The sequence below is a fragment of the Xenopus laevis genome, chromosome 8S (genome assembly GCF_017654675.1).
Source record: "Xenopus laevis strain J_2021 chromosome 8S, Xenopus_laevis_v10.1, whole genome shotgun sequence".
Taxonomy (NCBI): Eukaryota; Metazoa; Chordata; class Amphibia; order Anura; family Pipidae; genus Xenopus; species Xenopus laevis.
The window spans coordinates 20,661,255-20,684,349 of record NC_054386.1 but is presented as its reverse complement, the minus strand read 5'-3'; the positions used below and the strand labels follow the sequence as shown (position 1 = coordinate 20,684,349).

General features: G+C 37.5%; 1 protein-coding gene across 1 annotated transcript in view; it reads right to left on the bottom strand.

The window, feature by feature from the left end:
• itpk1.S (inositol-tetrakisphosphate 1-kinase S homeolog) overlaps nucleotides 1-23,095 on the bottom strand; it is an 83,792-nt gene that overhangs the window by 54,729 nt on the left and 5,968 nt on the right. The window contains exon 3 of the mRNA XM_041574603.1: nucleotides 14,825-14,849. Within this exon, the coding sequence (XP_041430537.1) occupies nucleotides 14,825-14,849 (25 nt within the window). The remainder of the gene's footprint in view (nucleotides 1-14,824; nucleotides 14,850-23,095) is intronic.

Here is a 23,095-nt window from a genome sequence, read left to right as displayed (position 1 = left end):
GAAAGTAAATGAAGGGAGAATTCCACTGCATACAGTAAGGTTTTTATAAAAATGGTAGACATTTTTTAATTAAAGTATATTGGACATAGGTTTCTTTTTCATAAAAGAAAGTAAAAATGGGATTTTATTTTTGTCTTTCCATTCCCTTTAATACCTTTTTACATTAACACTGACCACAGTCAAGGGACCCCTAAATTCTGGGACTCGGTTCGCAAGAGTTTATTTGAATCAGAAGCCTGAAAGGGGCCCAAAGTCATTAAATATTTAACAATATGTATAATCTAAAAAGTTACACCATAGAAAAAATAAGTTTGCTTCATTGGCCAAACTTACATTAAGCTATTGATGAGGGGTACCAAATGCCAGGATTTGAACTAAATTTGAATAGATAAAATGATCCATAACAGTTTCTACCTAGAGACCTAAAACTAGTTTACAATAATACTTCTGGCCCATATATAACAACAAACTTTTGGTATCTCTTATCTTGGACTCAAAGCAGCTTTAAACTTCTATCAAATTACACCATAACACCTATTTCATTTTTGTTTATATAAAAAACTTTATTGCTTTTAAAATCGACAGCACATGCTTTATATACAATATACACTTAATCCATTGTACGAAGCCTCCTCAGTATCACTCCAGCTTATCGTATACTTTTGTTTAGAATTTCTAGTTATAGTAATTTAAAACAATGACTCCTTGTCTTGAACGTTAAGTACTAAAGCTCATATTACTTATCTTATCAACAGCCTTGGCAAAAAAAAATTATTACGTTAGAACTCAAAGAACATTTGCACTTATATTTTATATATTTACGTACATTTATACTTTTTTATTGTTCCCTTCTTCACAGAATGTAAAAATTCTTTGAAAGGGCATGGCAGCAGTAAAAAACAATGCAGTGGTAAACACAGGAATATCTATTAGCAGCAGTACACAAACTGTATTTCAACACGTTCAGGGAGGCAGTCTCTTCGTGATTTAGCAACTTGCAAGCAATAATAGGGTTTAGTTACAAACCCTGAAATTTTTTAATTATATTCAATACAGGCATGAAGGAGGCTATTTATGCCAAACTGGAACAATCATCCCTAATTATAGGAGAGGGCCAGCGCTACATCTTGTTAGTACCAAACATGTTGATTAACACAACTTTACTCCGGCAGGTCCACTACAATTCACACTTTAAATCATGTAGCTTGGAAACCAGAACCGTTGCAAATTTCAACTACCACCTACCTAAATAAGTTCAATGCATCCATTACGATTGGATGTTGATGACCTTATTAATCTTAAGGGTTTAAAAGGCTGAGGAATTCACAACCACTTCAGCAGAACAGAAAAAGCCACTCTTCAATTTATTCACTGCTGTGTCCAACTGCTTTAGACTATCACTTACCTATTTTTCTAGTATTTTCTTTTTATAAAAAGCTGACTAAAAAGGGTGATCTAACTGATTTGTTCACGGACACACACTGCCATATGATAGTGGCTCATTGGTTAGCCCTGCTGACTTTCAAAAGTGAGGTCTTGAGTTAAAGGGATTCTATCATATGAAAAATACATCAATCATTAGCACTTTATTAGCAGAATCTAACACTGAAATCCATTTTTCAAAGGAGCAAACAGATGTTTTTAATATTTCATTTTGAAACTTGAAGTGGGGCTAGACATGCCCTTAGTTTCCCTGGTGCTCTCAGCCACTTGACTTGCTTGGATAAATTCAGTCACTCTTTGCTGTGACACTGCAATATCAGAACAATGGGAAGGTAGCAAGATAACAAATCCCTGACACCTGCATTGCTCTCATATAGATATTAGAGTAGCTCTCAATAGTAAAAACCCATTATTGGCTCACCTGATTCATGACTCATGGTTCAAAAATAAAATGTTAAATGGTAGAAGGAATTATGTTCAGCCAAACGAAATGCAGATGCACACCTGGTCCCTCTTTCAACGTCCACGGTGCATGGATCATAGGAGGACGGCACCTCCAACAAACGGTACGTAATAGAATTAATCCAGCACACGAAATCTGCTCAAGGGTTATTACCCGTGTTTAATGTCAAGCCAAACAGGTTACAACAGGTTACAACGTTTCGGGGGCGTACCCCTTCGTCACCTGAGTAGTAACAAAGGGCTACCAATTACAATTTTGCTTTTTAATTGTTCTAACTGTAGCTGGTTTAACACAGTTAATCACTGGTTGATTGATATAGGAGATTGTCCAGGGACAAATCTGCTTCATGTTGGTAAATAGGTCCATGTATGTTTCTCCTGTGTCTAAGGGTTGGTTCACACGAGGAGATTCGGGGAGATTTTGTCACCTGGCAGATTAACTAGCGTCTGACTAAACTGACCTTAGTGTGTTTTGTGAATGTAATAGGAACCTTAAAATTTAAACTCCAGCGCAGCAGGAACTGATTTGAATGATGAACAATCTCTGTAAATAGATAGGTAAATGTGTTGGTGCTAAATAAATAAAGAATGAAAATAACAACATTGTTTTACAGCTGAGCGACTCAAATTCTAAATATGGACTTTCCCCTTTCCTGGTATCTTTGTAGTTATAGATGACTGAATTGCAGCAAACAATATAAAAAATATTCCATGCATACTAATATAGCTGAACATTTTCCCACAGTAACCAATTAGACACTAGCCTCAACTGGTCTAGTGAAGCGCTAATTCTTAATTCTTCTCAGATAATGTACACGTGCAAGCTGACTCGATGAAACAACTTGCTTAAAGGGGAACTCCACAAAAAACATAGCATACACTTTTTGAAAAGTAAACATAATTTCAAGCAACTTTGCAATATACATCAATTAAAAATATGTGGACTTTTCATGATTTTTAATGGTTTGGAACAGTTCCATAAGCCTAGCCCCCTGCTCTCTTGCTGATCTGTCTGACTACTGTTACTCTGTATCAGCAGCCATCTGTCCTCAGCCTGCATCCTCCAAACCCCACAATTCCCTGCACATGTGATTTCAATAAGGAACAGAACATCACCGTGCAATGCATTGTGGGTTATGTAGTTCCTGCATGCTGTCTGTAAGCTGTGGAGAAGTTGTTACAATTTGTAACATCAGTGTTTAGTCCCTCCTTCCCTGCCAGGATTTCAAATGATGCAGAAAGAGAAGAACTGTTAAACTACTGGATTTCAGCACAGAAAATAGCATTTATTCATACTTTTTTTTTTTAAGAAACTGTTAACTGCGATGGGTATATTAGGGGTTTCTGTGTTATTTGGGCCTCAAATTTTGGTTTGGAAGTTCCCCTTTAAGAAAATCTTAGGACATGTAGTTGCAGGGGGGTTTAGTTCTCATTTAAGCATGAATATACAGTAACAAAGCACAGAATCTATACCACACTTATGAGCTTTTTAATGGCACACTAGCAACTCAATAACATTGCTAAAATTATTCAATGAAAGTTATCATCTGCTCATGGCTGCACAGTCATATATCGTAAGTATTCACAAGATCCTCACATATTACACTCATTTTGGCAGATTCATAGCACTGATTTACTCCAAGTCTCTATCTAATACACATATAAGAGAATTTTCTCACTATGAAGTTTATGCACAAAATTCTAGCACAGCAGAAAAGGATCACTTAAACATAAAATTGGAGATCGTTGGCACAAACGTAGTTTGCAATTCTAATCACTATTCCCTGGTAACCACCTCTGTTTGTTTCACAAACACAGACCATTTTCTTTACTAAAACTAGCCACCTTAACCATGGCTTTCATTCTGGCAGATTGACTATGAACAGATCATACTAGCTGGGTTTATATACAAAAAATCCTGGCAGCACATTATAGTCCCTTTAGTGAAGAAAAGCTTTCAGAGGAAATTTTATGAGGTCTGGCATAAATATTTTGGATATACAAAGGATAGTAGATTTATGGAGAAACCACCCTGTTCATAGGGTAGATGTTTATTAGTTGGTGGAGGTGGTGCTCCAAAATTTGTGGCAGCTCTGGACCACTTTTACTGATCAAAAACAACAGAACGTTGTATGTGTGCACCTACATCTGAGATACTGTAAATTCAATTGAAAAGAGACTTTAAAGCCAAGCATGCACTGTAAGGTTTTTCATGATAATCTGGCCACAGGGCTTCAGTTTTGTTGGTGCCTATAGATGTTTTTATTCAATATAATTTCTAAATTGTTTAATTTATTACATTTATTTCTAAATTACACTTTTTGCACTGCAAATAATTTACCCTACCATGTAAAATTTCATTCCTAACCCAACAAGTGTATTTTTTATGTAATATTGGTGTGTAGGCAGTCATAGTCATTTTGCCTGGTCGTGTGCTTTCAGAAAGAGCCAATACTGTACTATGGAACTGCTTTCTGATAGGCTATTGTTTCTCCTACTCAATGTAACGAGTCTCAGTGTGACATGGATTTTTTCTTATATCTACCAGGCAGCTGTAATCTGGTTACCTTCCCATTGTTCTGATGATGGGCTACTGGTGGGGGGGGGTGATATCACTCCAACTTGTAGTGCAGCAGTAAAGAGTGACTGAAGTTTATCAGAACAAGTCACATGACTGAGGGCACATGGGAAACTGACAATATGTCAAGCCCCGAGTCAGATTTTAAAATATATAAACCAATCTGTTTGCTCTTTTGAAAAATGGATTTTAGTGCATAACATACCTCCCAAATGTCCCATTTTTCTCGGGACAGTCACGATTTTGACAGCTCAGCCTGCAGTCCCCGGTTTGTTGCTGAAATGACTTTCTCTTTGATCTCCTGCACTGAAAAGCCAGTAAACAAAGTTTCTAACTGGCTTTTGGCAGAGAGGCCAGAATAGATAGATACTTTTGTAGCAATTTAAGATAAGGAGGTCTCTTGGGGAAACTGGCTTGCAGCTTAAAGGAAAATTCACCTTCATTAGTTAAACTGTAATAACACATAAAAACCACAAAAATGTGTTAAAATTTTCATAAAATGTCAAATTTTGTAAAATGAACATGCTAATTAGGGGACGTGAAAAAAACGTCAAAAGATCTTTGCCGCACTCTGCAAATCAATTCTTTTTTTCCCCTTTTTTGTCTGGCCACATGAGCAAAATCGGGGAGATTAGTAGCCCCAGCGACAAATCTCCTCTTCTTCGGGGCGACAATCCCCCCGAACTGCCTTCCCCCTGCCCTCCACCTTAAATGAAAATCGCCTGGGGGGAGGCACACACTGCTCTTCATTTTCCGAAGTTGCCTCACGAGGAATACCGATGAGGAATTCTAGCCGGCAGAAAGGCAGTTTGGGGAGATTAGTCGCCCCAAAGAAGAGAAGATTTGTTGCCGGGCGACTAATCTCCCCGAATCTAACCGTGTGTCTCTGTCATAAAACACTACAAATCTAAAGTAAGCAAATGGGTTTACATTACATTCATATCAGTATATCAGTTACTTATATCTCTAGTTTTCTACCAGGCGTAACAGATGGAATACAGGAGAACAGCAGGTAACTGCCAAATGACCTTTGCCTCTTGGAACCTGATCTCAGGCACAAACCTCCCAGCACCACCCAGTACAAACCTACCCGACTATTCATTCCAGATAAGGCCCCAGTGGCCAAGCACAGGGAACTGCTATTGTTAAGTAATTGCTCTAATTGATAGCTTTGTCAGGGAGTGTCAGGATAATTTAGCTATGCAATGAACCTCACCTAGATTTGACATGATTTCTGCTTTACAGATATCAAATTTGCTTTTGTTAATTTACTCATTAAGGGGCAGATTTGCTAAGCTTCAAATTGTAAATTAGAATTTTCAAAAAAAAATAATTTTGGTCAAAACTCACAAGTTTGAATTTTAAACCACCAACTCAAATGTGAGATTTATCAACTTCAACCCTGGAAACAGTTCCAATTCGACTAATTTTCACCTAAAACCTGGCGAGTTCATGTAGAAGTCAATGGCAGAGGTCCTGAAGATGTCAATAGTAGTGACGAACAAGTTTAAATATTGTGTTCAGTACCTGTACTAACATATAAGTAGCAAACCATATGTGTGTTATTAGATTATGTTTTTCATTTTTGTGACTTGGCTGAAGACTACATTTTATGAGTTATTAACGCAGAAACCTTACTGAATATATAAAGATGGATGTGTATATACATGAACATATAGACAATTGTACTTTATAAAATAAACACTATTTTAATACTGATAATAGTGAGTAAAAAACACAAACTATTTCTTTACTAGTTTTGCTGGCCTTGGAAGGGACATGACCAGTTGAGAAGGGCTGTGAATGGCACACTCCATAGGGAGGAACACACATTGGATTTTCTTATACAGTGGCTTTAATCATAAAAAAGTTGGACTCGTTTAACATCAGTTGCAAGACTGTGTTATTTAAAAAAAAACAACAACATCTAATTAGGCAGGATCAGCACTTTAGTTAAGAGTGAATTTTGGATAGTAAATAGGATTACAGATTTCATACCTGCAATTTGTTTATGCTTTGAACTTTATGGTTAGAGTTGACAATACTAAATAACCAAATCACAGTATGTTTAACATAGATATAAACTAACAAATTTTTGTAATTATTTTATTTAAAAAAGTCTAAGCAAACTAGAATCCATGATTTGACCTTATTTATTATTAAAAAAAAAAAAAGCACAAATTTATCGGATCAGGGAAAAACTCGATAAAATCTAGCAAAAATCCAAACCGTACGTTTTTTCCTCCTTAATCGCTAGATTTTTTTTGGGTCTTTTTCATGAAAAGTCAGAAATTTCGCATTTTTGCCTGAAAAGCCAGAAAGTCGGATTTTCAAGCTAATGCAACAGCAGGCCACAGAAACTTCCAAATAGGATAGGGACTTTTCCCACTGACTTATATACAACCTCAGCAGGTCTGAGATTTTTGAATTCTGACATTTTCCATCCTGGGTGTATAATAAATCACAAAAAAATTGTTTTTTTCAACTAAAAGTTCAGATTTTATAGTAAAAAAAACACATATTTTTCGAGTTTTTTGCATTTGGACTTATAAATATGAATAACACCCTTAAATTTTAAATTGGCAAGCTATTTAATAAACGTGTGGAAAAATGTAAGCGGGTTTGCTATGAGTTCCACTTGATGTTCAGAACAAGGAAAGCTTATTTCTTAAGATTCCTAAGCATATTAATCCCTATTTGAAAGGTACATAAATGTGATCAAATTGCTGGTACAGGGAAAAGTGTCTAGTTAATTTACTGAACTCTGCTCATCCTCCCTGCTCTCTGTGAACATGTGCTTCTCCCATCCAAGCATTCAATACAAAACTTAAGCAATTTATATGCAGGTCAGGCTCAGACTACTCATCGGCTTTCTATCAGCCTCATCAGGGCCAAATCTGCAGAATGAGGGTGAATCACTACGAGCAAACAAAGCACTTCTGCAAAATATCAGCTATATCACAAAGGGTAATATGACAAACAAAATAAAGGTTTGCAGACTTTCAGTAATAAACAAGATGAAGATGAACAGGTCCAGACCAGGTTACACATCTTGTAGGACGATTCTTATATCCATCATCCACCAGCATTTCCCAAAAGCAAGCTTTCCAAGAGGCATGCAATACTCCCCAGCACAGTCACACCTTCCATTACAACACCAGAAAAATGGTAATCAGTTAAAAAGGAAGTCAGCAATGACACATTTTCTCTACATCCTCACTTATGGTTGGGTATGTTCCAGCAACCAGGCAGTATTTCTACTGAAGCTATATTTTAGTATACCACCAGAAGGCAATAAACTAATGTTTCACCTTTTTCTGTTATATTTGACCATCTATAAGTCTCCTGAGAGAAGGGATCCCAATCAGCCAGCTTCTAGCTCTGCTACAGAAGCCCATGCACTTCTACGTAGCCTAACATTGACTAGATGACCAATATTGCATCTAAATGACAATTTTCAATTTGAATTTACATGTCACCATTCCAGCAGAAATAGAGGCTTCGGATCCTCAACTCAAAAAATGTAAGCCATCTCCAAATTTGCTCTAGTGCCACAACACATTAAACACTGATCTGCCAAGGTCCAGGTCTTCAAGCTAGCCCTAAGCTCTGGAACTAGAGCACATTTAAAGGGATTCTTGTAATGGTTTTTATGATATAGTTTGTATTACTTAATTACACTGTATTTTTGAACCAAGAAGTGTATTTTTTTTTACCTGTAATATTGGTGTGTAGGCTGCCATCTCAGATTATTTTGCATGGCCATGTGCTTTCAGAAAGAGCCAGCACTTCACAAGATAAAGTATTGTTTCTTCTACTCTAATGTAACTGAAGGAGTCGCGACTTGGGTTAGCCAAACTTAAAATTTTAGCACTAGGAGGGCATGGGAACATTTTTGGCAATGCTGGTGTCAGAGAGCCGTTATCTAGTTATCTTCCCATTGTTCTGCTGATGTGATGCATGGGGGAAAATGAAGGGAGTGACGTCACTCCTACTTGCAGTGCAGCAGTGAAAAGTGACTGAAATTTATCAAAGCACATGGCTGAGGGCACCTGGTAAACTAAAAGCATGTCTAGGCCCACATCAAGTTTCAAAATAAAAAAAAATCTGCTTGCACTTTTAAAAAATGGATTTTAGTGCTATGAACTGATGCATTGTATCTGTCCCATGACAGAATCCCTTTAAAACCTCAAGTGTAATTATTTTAGCCTGGGGAATGGGGGGCAGTGCGCAGCCATTTCTTCATAGTCTGTTAAGACATTTCAAAAAGACATTTAATTAAACAGTAAAGACCCTTCCATCTAAGCAGTAAGCCCATTGTTTTCAAAGATTATGCTTTAAAAGGCCAGTGTCAGGTCTTGCTGCATAACATACTAGTTTAGAGACAAAACAAGGGGCATACAAATGTAAGACATTTGCAAAATATTAGCAATTCCACTACATACAAAACATCTCCTGTTATGTAAACTAGACTTGTGAAGCAGAAAGCTGAATGCATTTAAATAAACATTTTAAGCCTGATTATTTAGAAAATGTAAAATATGTGGTAATGGCATTTCATTATGTCTGAAATACATAACACAGAGGTGTGAGTGGAATGTCAGGCAAGGGAGGCTAAAGAATGAAAATTAGTGCTGTCCTTTCCTAACTATCTTCCATGAGAAGCTTTGGCACAGGCCCTGCCGGATGCCATATTCCCTGATTCCAACTATTTGCTGCACAGTATTAAAACATAATGTAAGAATGCCAATCTTGTATTATGGAAACCACAATACAAATGGATACAATGGACTTCGGTAAATACAAATGAAGACTGCAATGTTAAAGTGCAGCTAGTGTGGTAAGCTCAAGATGATTTCACCTTAGACAAAAAAGAAGGATTTTTTTAGTTTATTGTAGTAGGGATGCACCGAATCCAGGATTCACTTTGGGATTCGGCCAGGATTTGGCATTTTTCAACAGGATTCGGCCGAATCCTTGTGCCTGGCAGAAGCGAATCCGAATCCTAATTTGCATATGTAAATTAGGGGCAGGTAGGGAAATTATGTGACTTCTCGCCACAAAAGAAGATTTGTTTTTCCACTTTAACCTTTCCTGCCTCTAATTTGCATATGCAAATTTGCATATGCAAATTAGGATTCAGATTGGTATTCGGCCGAATCTTTCACCAAGGATTCGGTCGAATCCCAAATAGTGGATTCGGTGCATCTCTATTTGCAAGTAACACTGGGGTTATTAAGGGGGTTTCTTCATCCTCCAACACTTTTTTTCAGTTCAGTTGTTTCCAGATATCTTTATATCTAGTAAACGTTTTTTTCAATTACTTTTAATTTTCAATTTGTGACTTTTCATAATATTCAAGTTTAAAGTAGGAGGTGGAGAGGGTAATTGACTCTTTAAACTTCTAAACAATACATTAGTTGCTACATTTCTTATCTTTGGCACTGCTAGAATTGAGACAACAGTTGTTAATATTCCATAGATCCTACTGAGAAATGTATCAACTAATGTTGCAAACTGTAAAAGTTCAGAATCTGTACCTGGATTACGAAACTGCCAGACTGAAACAGAGAGGAACATTAAACATTTAAACTTAAATTTTGCAAAATTACGCATTAATTAGGATCTAATGGGGGACCTATACCTCATGGGCCCCCCTGCAGCCAGAGGGTCTGCTTCCTCTGTAGTTACGCCCCTGTTTGGTAGGTGAACAAACCCTTTAAGATTAGTGTGCAGCTTTGAAGCACAAGTTTCTTTACTAGCCTTGTTAGCATTTGTATTTGAATAAAAATCAGAAGCTGGGACAAAGTCCCAAGGTTGAGCCAAATCCCTTTAACCTGCAGTTTAAGAAAAGAAATGTTTTACTTTGGCATTCTCTCAAGGTTGAAAGACTGGAGGGTAAAAGTTCTATTCCCCTGGAAGAAGCTTTTACTTAGCTAGGAAATGTTCCCATAAAGTGAAATTGTGGAAATGAAAGGATGTTTTTGATTCTTGTTATAAGATCCCAGCTCCTTGTACAATCTTGATGTTTTATAAAATATGCATTAAAGGACATCTAAAGTCTATTTCACTGGAGGGTGCCTAGCATTTATTTCCCCCCAGGCCGGTGCTCATTTGGGGAAAACTGCACTGAGCTTGGTATTTCTGAGAGCTTGGTATTGAGGATTGCACATATGCAGTAGTAGAGTAGAACTTTCTGGGCAAACAATAATCAGTGCTAGGAACACCTGGGAAGTTGGAGAAAAGTAAGTAAAATGCTTCCCAGGCATCCCTAGCATTGATTATTGCTTGTGCATGTGCAGTAGAGTAAACCCAGCGAGTACCGTCTTCAATGGTTTACCAAAACTGACCTAGCAGACCTTAAGTTTTAAAAGGACAAACATTCCCAAGCAGTGTCTGTTTGGCTTAAATGGGAATTTTATTTATACCGGAGGATTCTTTATACGGTACCTTAGATGGTGAATCCTAGCGGCCTTATATGCGTTTAACCTTTTAAAGAAAAAAAATCTGCTCTAATTTCACGCACACAGTATTACATTTATCCTTGTTTGCTTCAGAAACTGGCTTTCCTTTCAGCAATACCAGCAAATAATTTACTAGTGGCTTAGAAGCCTCCTCTAACCCCCTGGAATCTTTAAAGCGATACTGACACGTTCCTATAAAAATCATAGGAAAGTGTCAGTATCAAGTAAATGCTGCACCCGTAATTGTTCCCCTCAAAGTCCCCTGCAAAGCCGTCCCCAGCCCCGCAAACGTGCATTCTCCCGACCCTCCGACACTGCTAAAAGACCTTCTGAGCCATTTCAGTGACACTGGGCTGGGGGCAGCACAATCCTTCCATATGCTGATTACAGGGCTGGATTTACATAGCGGACGCCCCTAGGCCCACTGCAATTTGTCACCCCTGTCCCCTCCCCTTTATTCGTGCAAATTTTCATGGAGATTGTATCTCCTGTGCATCCCCAGTGTTTTTGAAACAATGTGGGTGTGGTTGGGCAACATGCCGCCCCCCTAAAATCCTGCCACCCTAGGCCCGGGCCTAGGTGGCCTTCCCACAAATCCGGGCCTGGCTGATTACGAGTGAAAACAGGAATTCAGCCTATTGAAGGATCGCTCCGCCCCGAGCCCATCGTCACTGAAGCAACCCGGAAGATCTGTTAGTAATGTCAGCAGCACACAGGTTCGCAGGGCTGGGGGCGGCTTTACGGGGAACGATTATGGGTGCAGCATTTACTTTATACTGACTCGTTCCTACGATTTTTATAGGACCGTGTCAGTATCACTTTAACTCTTTGACCTCAGGCTTATAAGAGGCCAAGGGTTAAGAAAACACCTTGAATTTTTCTAGATTTATTAAACCCAGAGGCTGCTAAAAATCAAAATAAAAAAGTACTCCAAAGTAGAAGTCAATGGCAGATATCCCTTTTACAATTGTGGTTTTCAGGAGATAATCCGAAAAAGTCTGAGTTATTTTAGTTCATTTATTGATAAATAAGGTAAAATTGTGGATGAAAGTTTGGTCAAAGTAGTGTTACTAAAATAATGAGAATTTTTGAGATTTTTGAGATGTCCTATTAATGACATATGTCCAACATTCTTAGCCTTATTGGTTACGGAGGCCTGAGTGGTTGTTCTGGCTCAGTATTTTAGCTGTCTCATATTTTCCCGATGCTTTTAAGTTACAATCATTAATATTTCATGTTATATTTCCTAGGATAAGATGTGATATTCTGAAAAATAAATCAACACAGTTTCACCAAACTACAGAGAGTGCTGATCTTATGTATATATATATATATATATATATATATATATATATATATATATATATATATATATATATATAGGCAGAAAAAGCTGAAGCACACCAAGATTTTCTTCAAAAGATAAAGCTTTTATTATTTATTATTATCATTTCACAGTATATATATATATATATATACATATATATATATATATATATATATATATATATATATATATATATATATATATATATATATACCCCCTTGGGTATATCTTAAGGATGCACCGAATCCAGGATTCGGTTCGGGATTCAGCCAGGATTCTGCAGAATCCTCCTGCCTGGCCAAACCGAATCCTAATTTGCATATGCAAATTAGGGGGTGGGAGGGAAATTGCGTGACTTTTTGTCACAAAATAAGGAAGTAAAAAAGTTTTCCCCCTTCCCATCCCTAATTTGCATATGCAAATTAGGATTCAGATTCGGTATTCGCCCGAATCTTTTACACAGGATTTGGGGGTTTTTATTGGGTGCACGTGGATACGGCTTGATATACAAATTAATATATATATATATATATATATATATATATATATGTATATATATATATATATATATATATATATATATATCTCAATGGAACACATTTCGACATAAAATAGATTTTTTCATTCAATCATAAGTCCCATGAGTGCTCCATTTTTTCATATGGATACTCATTTCTCTTGGATGCACCTGGGCTATTTTCCCAAATATTGGGAGTGCGTTACAATCATTTGCCTCATTTACAATCATTTACTCATGTGGTTTCCTTTCATTCTCTCAAAAACAGCAATCCTAGCATTCTTTATGGCTTCGTATGTAGTCATTTCTAGATCTGTATTCTTTTATAACTATGGCTGATTGTAACTGAAATCTACTATTAATTAATAGAGGCATTCCCTCTAAAGCCAGTTAAATAAATTAAGATAATTTAAACTAACAAAATAAATAACAGAAACGGAGTCAAGAAAAAAAGTAAGTAAACAGTAAATGGATGTGAACCTATACCTGTCTACTTTTATTCAATTTTGAAAAAAATAAAAACCTCTGTAAGGTATTTTCTGTAGGGTTGGGTACCAGCCTTCTTAGGTGAACATTCTCTATGTAATTAACCAATTGTCCCCTTTGACCTTGGCTTGGTCACAAATACATGTCAGATTGCTTCAGTGTAAACTAGTCAGTACTACTGAAGTGCAGGGCTACATAACGTGTGATTTCTAAATGACACACAAGTTAGGGGTTGTTCCAGGACATGGCTACATGCAGGTGCTTAATTTTCTTATCAGTTTTAGGCAAGAAACAAACTTTGAAATATAAGGCACTCTGCACAATAGTATTATTTTTTTGCACTTTGCACCTTGCCCCAACATAGTATAAGCCCTATAGTGTTTTGGATTTTCAGAAGTTTCACAATTAATGTTGCCATTAATGTGCATTTCTGAAATAAAACCAGAGAATAAGCAAGGAGTTTTGTGGGCAACTAACAAATGTGCTTCAAAATCAAAGCTAAATATAACAGTTGGCGACTGTGTGTCAGTAATTAAGTATGACTCGTCTGTATTATGACTAGGTTATGGGTAGGTTACTAATATAGAGTAACACTGCACACAATTTGTGTACTTGTCCTTAGTGGCTACTACTATGTAAATTTAAAATAACAGGGGCATCCCCATGTCTGGATAACACAATAGCTATAAACATGTTTCTAGCAATCTCCAATCACTTTACCACAAATGGCCCATGCAATGCATCAGAAAAAGAGCACTCCTTATGTCCCATTCTCTTTGGAGCATCAGAAAACCCCAATTCACCAATCAGGAGAAAAAAATAATTCACACAGTGACACACCACCTCCTTAGTTACCTTACCTAGATGTCCTTCTTTAGGCTTAGACTTTTGCATGCACAGTACAACCCAAGAAGGCTAGTCTACTGCAAAAAGCACAAGTCTAATGGGAAAAAAATTAACATATAACACAGCCTTGTCCCTTAAATCCCTGTAAAGGCTTGTGGGCAGTGGTGTAAATATCAGGGGTGCGATCGCACTGGGCCCCTCACCCCCTTGGGGCCCACCGGAGCTGCAATAATGGTTATCGCAGGAGGCTAGGCAGGGGGAGATATTACAACTTGCACGATTCATAGGGGGGAGAGCCCAACATGGGGGCCCAGGTGCACATGCTGTACCAGGACCCACCGGTGAGTAGTTATGCCACTGCTTGTGGGCTGATCATAAGCCATTACAAAATAGAATCTCCAGTGCTCTTTGAAATATGGCATGAACAAGTAGTTAAACATGCCATCCATCTTTTGGGACAAGGATAGCCTTGCTTTTCTTACGGCACATCATTTATATGTGGAATATAAAAAGGCATTTATGATCTCATGACCTTTTCTTACAATGGGGCTGTGTCTTGATGTCTAAAGCAGATTCTGAATAATTTATACTAACTTTTCATTGTTTAAAGAGATTTAAGTAGAATGGATGCATTATTTTCTGAAAGCAAAAATAGCCAATACTCAGTATAAAATATTTATTTTAAAAAATGAAAGACTTACCTGTATGACCTCAATGCCTCTTTTCCTAGAATAATAAAAAAAAAATCTAATTACTTAAACAAAAAAGGTCTTATCAGGACAAACTCATGTAAGCAATAAGTTTGCTATTTGTCTGTCCAATATCTGCAAACAGAATATTATTTGAAAGAAGTACCCAATTTATATAAAAATTATGTATATCGTGATACTGTAAATGGTCCCTTTAATCACTACTAAAGAACTGAAAACACTATATTAAACAATATAATTAAAATATTAGCCTTACTTTGTGAGTAGAGCAAGCTCTAAAATTATACAAGACCTTTCTATGGACCCTCTGTACATACAACAATAACTTATCTAGTCTTTTTTTAATACCAGCACAAAGATTTTCAGTCTATGTGTTCTGCTCTCAGGTTCCCGACTTGGTCAGAGCCAACCTTTGCTTATAACAAATTCACATAGAGAAACAGAGTTTAATTATCATCTTAAAGAAAACGCAAAATATTCTGACAGCAAAAAGGTGAACACCCCTAAATTTCAACCAATTTGGCCCTGACGCTAGGTTTCCAGGGTTGTTTAGCACAGCAAGCAGGTACTGTATTCTTCAAAAGTCTCACCATAATGAGCCTTCCAAGAGATTTTACAATCTCCTGCCAGTTTCTTCTACTTCCTTTATTCTTCTGGATTCACTTAATTATTCCAGCTCTTTGTCTGTAGCTGGAGATATAATTAAAGGAACGGCAGCTCTCACAAGAATGGATCCTACTCTACCAAGAAGACTAGAAGTAACACAAACTTTGTGAAGCTTCAGTATTTATGTGGCGGTCAAGCTGTTGCTGAACTACTACTCCAATCAGAAAAGCTGCATGTTGAACAATATTAATACAGGAATTTTGTTGTTACCATCTTTCTATATTGTTCCAATCATGTTCTACTATACCCCTTACATTCCACTGTTGTATGGCCTCAATATAAGCAGGACCCGGCACAGGAAGGACTCTGAACATAAACAGGCAAGCATAAAAATGCAACCCTAACTTAAGTTCTTCTTTTTGTTTTCATTTTGTTTCTTGTTTTCATTGTTTGTGCCATTAGATGGTGGGCCCTGGAAAGTTCAGGCTTCTGAACAGTGTTTCAGAGACCACATATCAGATTGTTCTGTTCCCATGTTGTAAGTAATTTAAAGGGTGTAAAAGCATGGATATTATATGTGCTTAGGCATATACTGGAAGGCAGCTGTTGGCCACTATACCCACAAAGCATTAAATTAGGGAATAGGGAAAAAAAACTACTATTTTTTTTCTCCATAAAGTGTTTTATAGTAATGAAAATATCACTTAGTGCTGCCCTGCACTGATAAAACTGATGTTTGCTTCAGAAACACTACTATAGTTCATATAAACAAGCTGTTGTGTAGCAAAGGCGGAAATTGAAAAAAGGCTATATGGTACAGGTTAAATAGTGGATAACAGATAACACCATTATGTTCTACAGAGCTTATCTGCTGTGTAACCTGAGCCTTTTCTCCTTTGAATAGCTGCCCCCATGGCTACACAGCAGCTTATTTATATAAACAATAGTAGTGTTTATGAAGCAAACACAGCAATTTTACCAGTGCAGGGCAACATTGTATTATATTTGTATTACTTTAAAACACTTTAATTTTTGATGTTACTGTTCCTTTAAGAGTTATGCCATAATGGCAACACACAGTAGTGTTTAATGAAGAGAGGGATTATGCAATGCCATGCGACAGTATAGAATAGTTCCTATGGAACGGATTCCAAATTTCATAAAGGTATTGAATGAAGTTTTGCAGTCCAATCAAGAAGGCAGTATATCATGTTATGGTAAGACAGCAGGTAACTCCTACTTCTAACTGCAAGCTTCACATGTCGGTTCATTTGTCCAACAAACTAAATATTAGGGATGCACCAAATTCACTATTTTGGATTCAGCCAAAATCCCGAATCCTTTGCGAAAGATTCAGCCGAATACCGAACCGAATCCGAATTTAAATATGCAAATTAGGGGTAGGACAGGGAAAAAATTTTTACTTCCATGTTTTGTGCCAAAAAGTCATGTGAATTCCCTCCCCACCCCTAATTTGCATATGCAAATATTTGCATATGCAAATTAGGATTCTGATTCGGTTAGGCCGAATCAGAATCCTGCTGAAAAAGGCAGAATCCTGGATTCGGTTCATCCCTACTAAACATACATTAAGGGTCATATTTATCAAGGGTCGAATTGAAAAATTTCGAAATTCGAATTCAAAAAGACCAACCGAAATTACGTTTTTTTTGGTCGAATAGGTCAGTTTTTGATCGAATAGTCCACCAATTGACTCCAAATAGGTTCTACAAGATCCCCCATAGGCTAAAACAGCAATTCGGCAGGTTTCAGATGGCGAATGGTCGAAGTCGAATTTTTAAAGAGACAGTACATGATAAATTTCGATATTCAAATTTTTTTCAAATTCGAATCGAACTTGGACTATTCCCTAGTCGAAGTACACACAAATTGCTCAAAATTTGAATTTTCAAGGAAATTAACCTCGACCTTTGATAAATCTGCCCCTAATTGTCACACCACATTTGGAATATGGAATATTTGGTGTGACATTGTAGCAGCAGCATATACAAGATGGTCCAGAGTTGGGTTGGAGACACCGCCCCTAAAGGCCAATTTATAACCAGAGAGCGAAAGTTAAGAACTAATAGTCCAAATTAAAATATAGGCTGACTGGATAGCAGCCATTTCTTAAAAAAAATAGAAATATAAATGGATTAGCTGTAGTCTAAGGTATGGTTTTATTATTACAGAGAAAAGGGAAATTTTTTAAAAATTTGGATTATTTCATTATAATGGAGTCTATGGTCATTCCGTAATTCGGAGCGATCTGCATAATGGGTTTCCGGATAACTGATCCCATAACTGTGTACAGATATATATACATCACCTGATGACGATTCCTTGAGAATCAAAATGCGTCGTAGTAATCATGAATTAATTAAATTCTTCTTTTATATTTACATCATATATATATAGGCTGAGCAAACAGAAGACGACCTGCAGGACGATTATGCATCCTCACTGAATATTTTTTTCTACAGGATTAAGAGATGATCCTTTCCATATTCAGCTAAACAGCATTAACTTAAAGTGACAGACCTAGTTAAAGACTGCTACAACAAACAAACAAATTCTAAGGGTCAGGAGTAAAGGTTACAATATTTTTTTTTACACATGCCAGGTGTAAAAATGAAGATAGACCAATATGCTTTTACTTGGTTTTAAGATGATCAGTCTATCCAATATGCAGGTAAAACAAATAAAATAAAGCAAAAACAAATAATATTGTCTTGACATGATCTTTGACTTGTTAGAGTCTTTAAAAACCCAAACAATGCAAGAGTATTTATACAATTAAGTGGGAAATGACCAGACCTGTCGATATTTCATGATACCCACCCACACCCTAATAGGCACTCATTACTGATGCCCAGCACTGCGCGCCCAAACAAAGGTCAGCCATATACAATCAAAGGGTAAACTTGCTATATATGAATATGCATCTACTTAAATTTTAAGCAATGATCCATATTGTCATAACCTACCTGCTCAGGAAGCATTATTTATCTATTTACATAATTTAAATGTTTTATCAGTAAAACAGAGGACGCCAGTGGGCCTGCTCATAAAACTGACCTGCACCTCTCAGATACAGGAATGCCATTTTCCATATGAAAGCTGATTTATTGTTAATTCATAATTTATTAGTATAATGCTGCTTTAGGTCTTTTTTCCTTTAGAGGCTAATATAATAATAGACCTACTAAACCCATATCTAGAGAGTCGGTGGAGCAGCCTACTAAGCATAGCAAACCCTTTCTTAAAGGACTAGAGTATGATAAAACCCTGTAGAAGTGCTGCCAGCCAATAATCTCATGCACTTGCTGATAGAGGTATGACATTCATTATCTGGAAACTGGTTATTCAGAAATATAGAATGCTATTTACCCACAGAGTCTCTTTCAACAAAAAATACTTCTTCGACTGTTTTTTTTCTATAATAAGACTCATAACTACTCATGATTACTTAGCTTAAATAAATACATATTGATGGCAAATCAATTGTATTGATTCATATTTATTTTTAATTGTTTTAGGTACCTTAAAGGAACAGTTCAGTGTAAAAATAAAAAGTGGATAAATAGATAGTCTGTGCAAAATAAACAATGTTTCTAATATAGTTAGGCAAAAATGTAATTTTGGGTCGGGGACCCTAATGTCCAACATAATAGCCAGAATACAACTTCCTGCTTTTCAGCTCTCTCTGAGTTAATCAGCGACTTGAAGGGGGGCCACATGGGACATAACTGTTCAGTGAGTTTGCAATTGATCCTCAGCATTCAGCTCAGATTCAAAAGCAACTGTTATGGCCCATGTGCCCCCCCTGAAGTCACTGATTGGTTACGGCCTGGTAACCAATCAGTGGAAACCAAGAGAGCTGAAAAGCAGGAAGTAGTGTTCTGGCTATTATGTTAGACATCCACTCACTCCAGCCTTTATACATTACATTTTTTGGCTAACTAACTTTATTAGAAACATGTTTTATTTTGCACATCCTATTTACCCAGTTTTTATTTTTACACTGAACAACTCCTTTAAAGGGGTTGTTCATCTCTGAGTTAACTCTTAGGGGCACATTTACTGAGGGTCGAATTTCGAAGTGGTAAAACTTTGAAATTTGACCATCGAATTGTAGAATTTTAGCTGTTTTCGATGGAATTCAAATTGTTCGATCGATTGTTGAAATCAAAACGTTCGAATCAAACGAATTAATCAATCTTCAAAAAAAAACCTTCAACTTCTAAAAACTTAGCCAAATACTGGCTATAGGTTCTAGGAGGTCCCCATAGGCTAACATAGCAATTCGACAGGTTTAAGGTGGCTGAAGTGAAAGTTTTTTAAAGAGACAGTACTTAGATTTTCGAATATTCAAAGTTTTTTAAATTCGCATAGAATTTTGGCCTATTCGATGGTCGAAGTACCCAAAAATTACTTCGAAATTCGAAGTTTTTGAATTCACTTCGACCCTTAGTAAATGGGCCCCATAGTATGATGTAGAGAGTGATATTCTGAGACAATTTGCATGGGGTCAGTGACCCCCATTTGGAAGCTGGAAAGATTCGGAAGAAAAAGGCAAATAATTAAAAAACTATAGAAAATAAATAATGAAGACCAATTGGAAAGTTGCTTAGAATTGACCATTCTAGAATATATACATGAAGGTGAACCACCCCTTTAAGGCATTGTGCTCTACACTATAGAGTGATGATTTAAACAGAAAACCACAGGTCCCAAGCATTTTGGATAATATATGCTATGCCTGTATATTGATGAGAAGATAAAGATGATGATAAAGATGAGAACATGAATTTGTCCAGATCAAAATCAGACCAATAGAAACTAATTTTGACTATATAAAGCATTGTAGTCATTCTGTCCACACAGATCACTTGGTCATGTTGATATGTAACCATGGGAGATGCCATTCAATCTGAATAGGCAGAAAGGCAATTTTACACAGCAGATAACAGATCAGCTCTGTAGAATACAATGAGTTTAGTTTTTACACCGTAAGATAACCAGGGGTCAAGTACCATTCATGGTTCTCTATAGACCTATAGCAGGAAACCCTTACTCATTTAAAGTAGGTATTTTGTAGTCACTCTTGATATATGGACTTGCTCCAAACCCATGAGTTTGGGCAAAAGTCTGCTACCTGCCCACCCCCTTCCTCCTCTAGAAGTCTGTATTTATGGACTTGCTCCTGCCCTGCCCTATCTCGAAGATAACAAAGATGGGAGGGAAGGGAACGAGTCAATAAAGCAATAAAATAGCTCGCCAGGTCAGGTTGGGAGCAGGTGGCTTATTGTCAGTACAGGTCAACTTTCTGTCAACCGCACATCACTAGTGATAATTTATTTGTAAGTATTAGATGAACAGATACAAAGTAAATGTAAAGATGATATTTTCCCTTTTAGATGTCAATTGACCATTAAAGGAAAACTATACCCCCTGAACAATGTAGGTCTCTATAAAAAGATATTGCATAAAATGGCTCATGTGTAAAACCCTGCTTCATCTTAATAAACCATTTTCATACTAATATACTTTTTTAGTAGTATGTGCTATTGGGAAATCCTAAATAGAAAATTGCCATTTTATAATAAGGGTTCCTCCCTGGGATCATAGGATTCACGGTGCACACAAACAACTCATACCTGTTAGGTAATTGAGCCAATTAAAAGAAATAGTTCTGTCTTTTGCTTCCACAAATTCCTGTTACAATAAGAGTTGTAGTATTTCTGGTCAGGGGATCTCTGAGGCAGCACACAGACCATCACAAAATGGTGATTCAAGGCAAGAGATTTAAATATATATGCCAGTTTGGTAAGATTCTTTAATATGCCACTTAATATGATATAAACTATCTGTTGCTTAAATATTCATTTGGGGGGAAAAGTTTTCCTTTAAGTAATTTTACTTTTAACAAACTGTAATAGCATGAAATGGACTGGCACACCAAAACAAGCTCCCCAGGTGCTCTGCACCAAGAGCCGCATAACAAAAAATCCAGCATGAAGTACAGATCAGAGTGTTGGGAGACCCGGGCCAACCCTGTCCTTACCCCCCTCCATAGGGTAGAGTCCCCAAGTGGGTTGGATACCCATGTGTTAATCGCAAAAAAAACGGGTACCCTGCGGAATGAGGGTAGGATTTAAGGTGCGGGTATAGATGCGGGTCTCATCTAAATTTCTTATCTTATTTTATATTGTCTATATTCTGGTCCTTTTTTCTATCCCCGCTCACTTCCGGTTTGCAGCAACATCACTTCCTGTTTGATGGTGGCCAGCGGGTTGCGGATAAAGCAGTTGCGGGTCCGAGTCGGGTAGCAGTTCAAAGTGGGTAAATTTGTGGGTTGCGGTTCGGGTCGCGGGCTGCGGGTTCGGGAAATTGATTCCACGCAGGACTCTACCATAGGTTATGTGATAAGTAAAAGCAGGGCCGGCCTTAGGCCAATTGGACCAATTGGGCCCAATTGGGCCCCGCACCTCTGGGGGGCCCCGCACCACAGGGCAGCACAGATAATATTTCCCTCAGCACATGATGCTGCCTGGCCTGCCCCCAACTTTGAGAGTCCAGCCCATCCCCAAATCCATAGGTCTAGCCTGCCCCCAACTCTCATAGGCCCAGCTTTCCTCCAACCTTGCTAGGCCCTGCCTGCCCCCAATCCAACCAAGCCTGCTCCCAAGCTGAATCGGCCCAGCCCCAAACTAATTGGCCCAGTCCACTCTCCTATTTCCTCCCTCTCTCTCTTACCCTGTGTGCCCCTATTATGTTACCTTGTCTGCCCCTTTCCTTTCTATTTTGTGCCTGTATGCCCTTATTTTCCTAAATACTTGGTGTGTCAGTAGCCAGCAACACTTTGTCTAGGGGCCCCGCCAACATGGTCCCAATTGGGCCCCACATGTGATAGGACCAGCCCTGAGTAAAAGGATCAGTTATGACCTGCATCCGCAGATGCTCCTAACTAGCACTAGTGAATGACATACAAGACAACAGGCGGGGAGGGGAGGATGCCTAGGTGCCTCCCCGTGTGAATAGAGCACTGTTGAATGTAACCAGCGATGTACCTCATGAAAGAGTGTGCCTGTTTTTGCACTTTGCACTCTGACTTCCATGTTGTAAACAAACCCCATAAAGTTAAAACTAAGTCACCACTGTCTATACTCTATAGTATAGCAGAAGGCAGTTTATTAAACCATCTCATGAAACGTTTTACAGTGTTTGAGATCTGTTTACATTGTTGCAGCCTGTTCTGGAAAATAACCTGACTTGACTCCTAACTGTTATACTCTTTTTCTTCTGAACAAGGCATGGTTTTTTTTTGTATACAAACCAACAACCACTTCATGGCACAAGTATTTTCTACATTTACATTCTTGGTGGTGGTCCACCTTATAAGGTGTTAAAGTTATAAGAATTAACTTTTAGGATGTTATAGAATGTCTAATTTCAAAGCAAAATCTCAAATGGTCTTCATTATTTATTTTTTATAGTTTGCCTTTTTCTTCTGATTCTTTCCAGCTTTCAAATGGGGATCACTGACCCCATCTAAAAAAAAGCAAATGCTCTGTAAAGCTACAAATGTATTGTTATTGCTACTTTTTATTAATCTTCTTTCTAATAGGGCTCTCTCCTATTCATATTCACGTC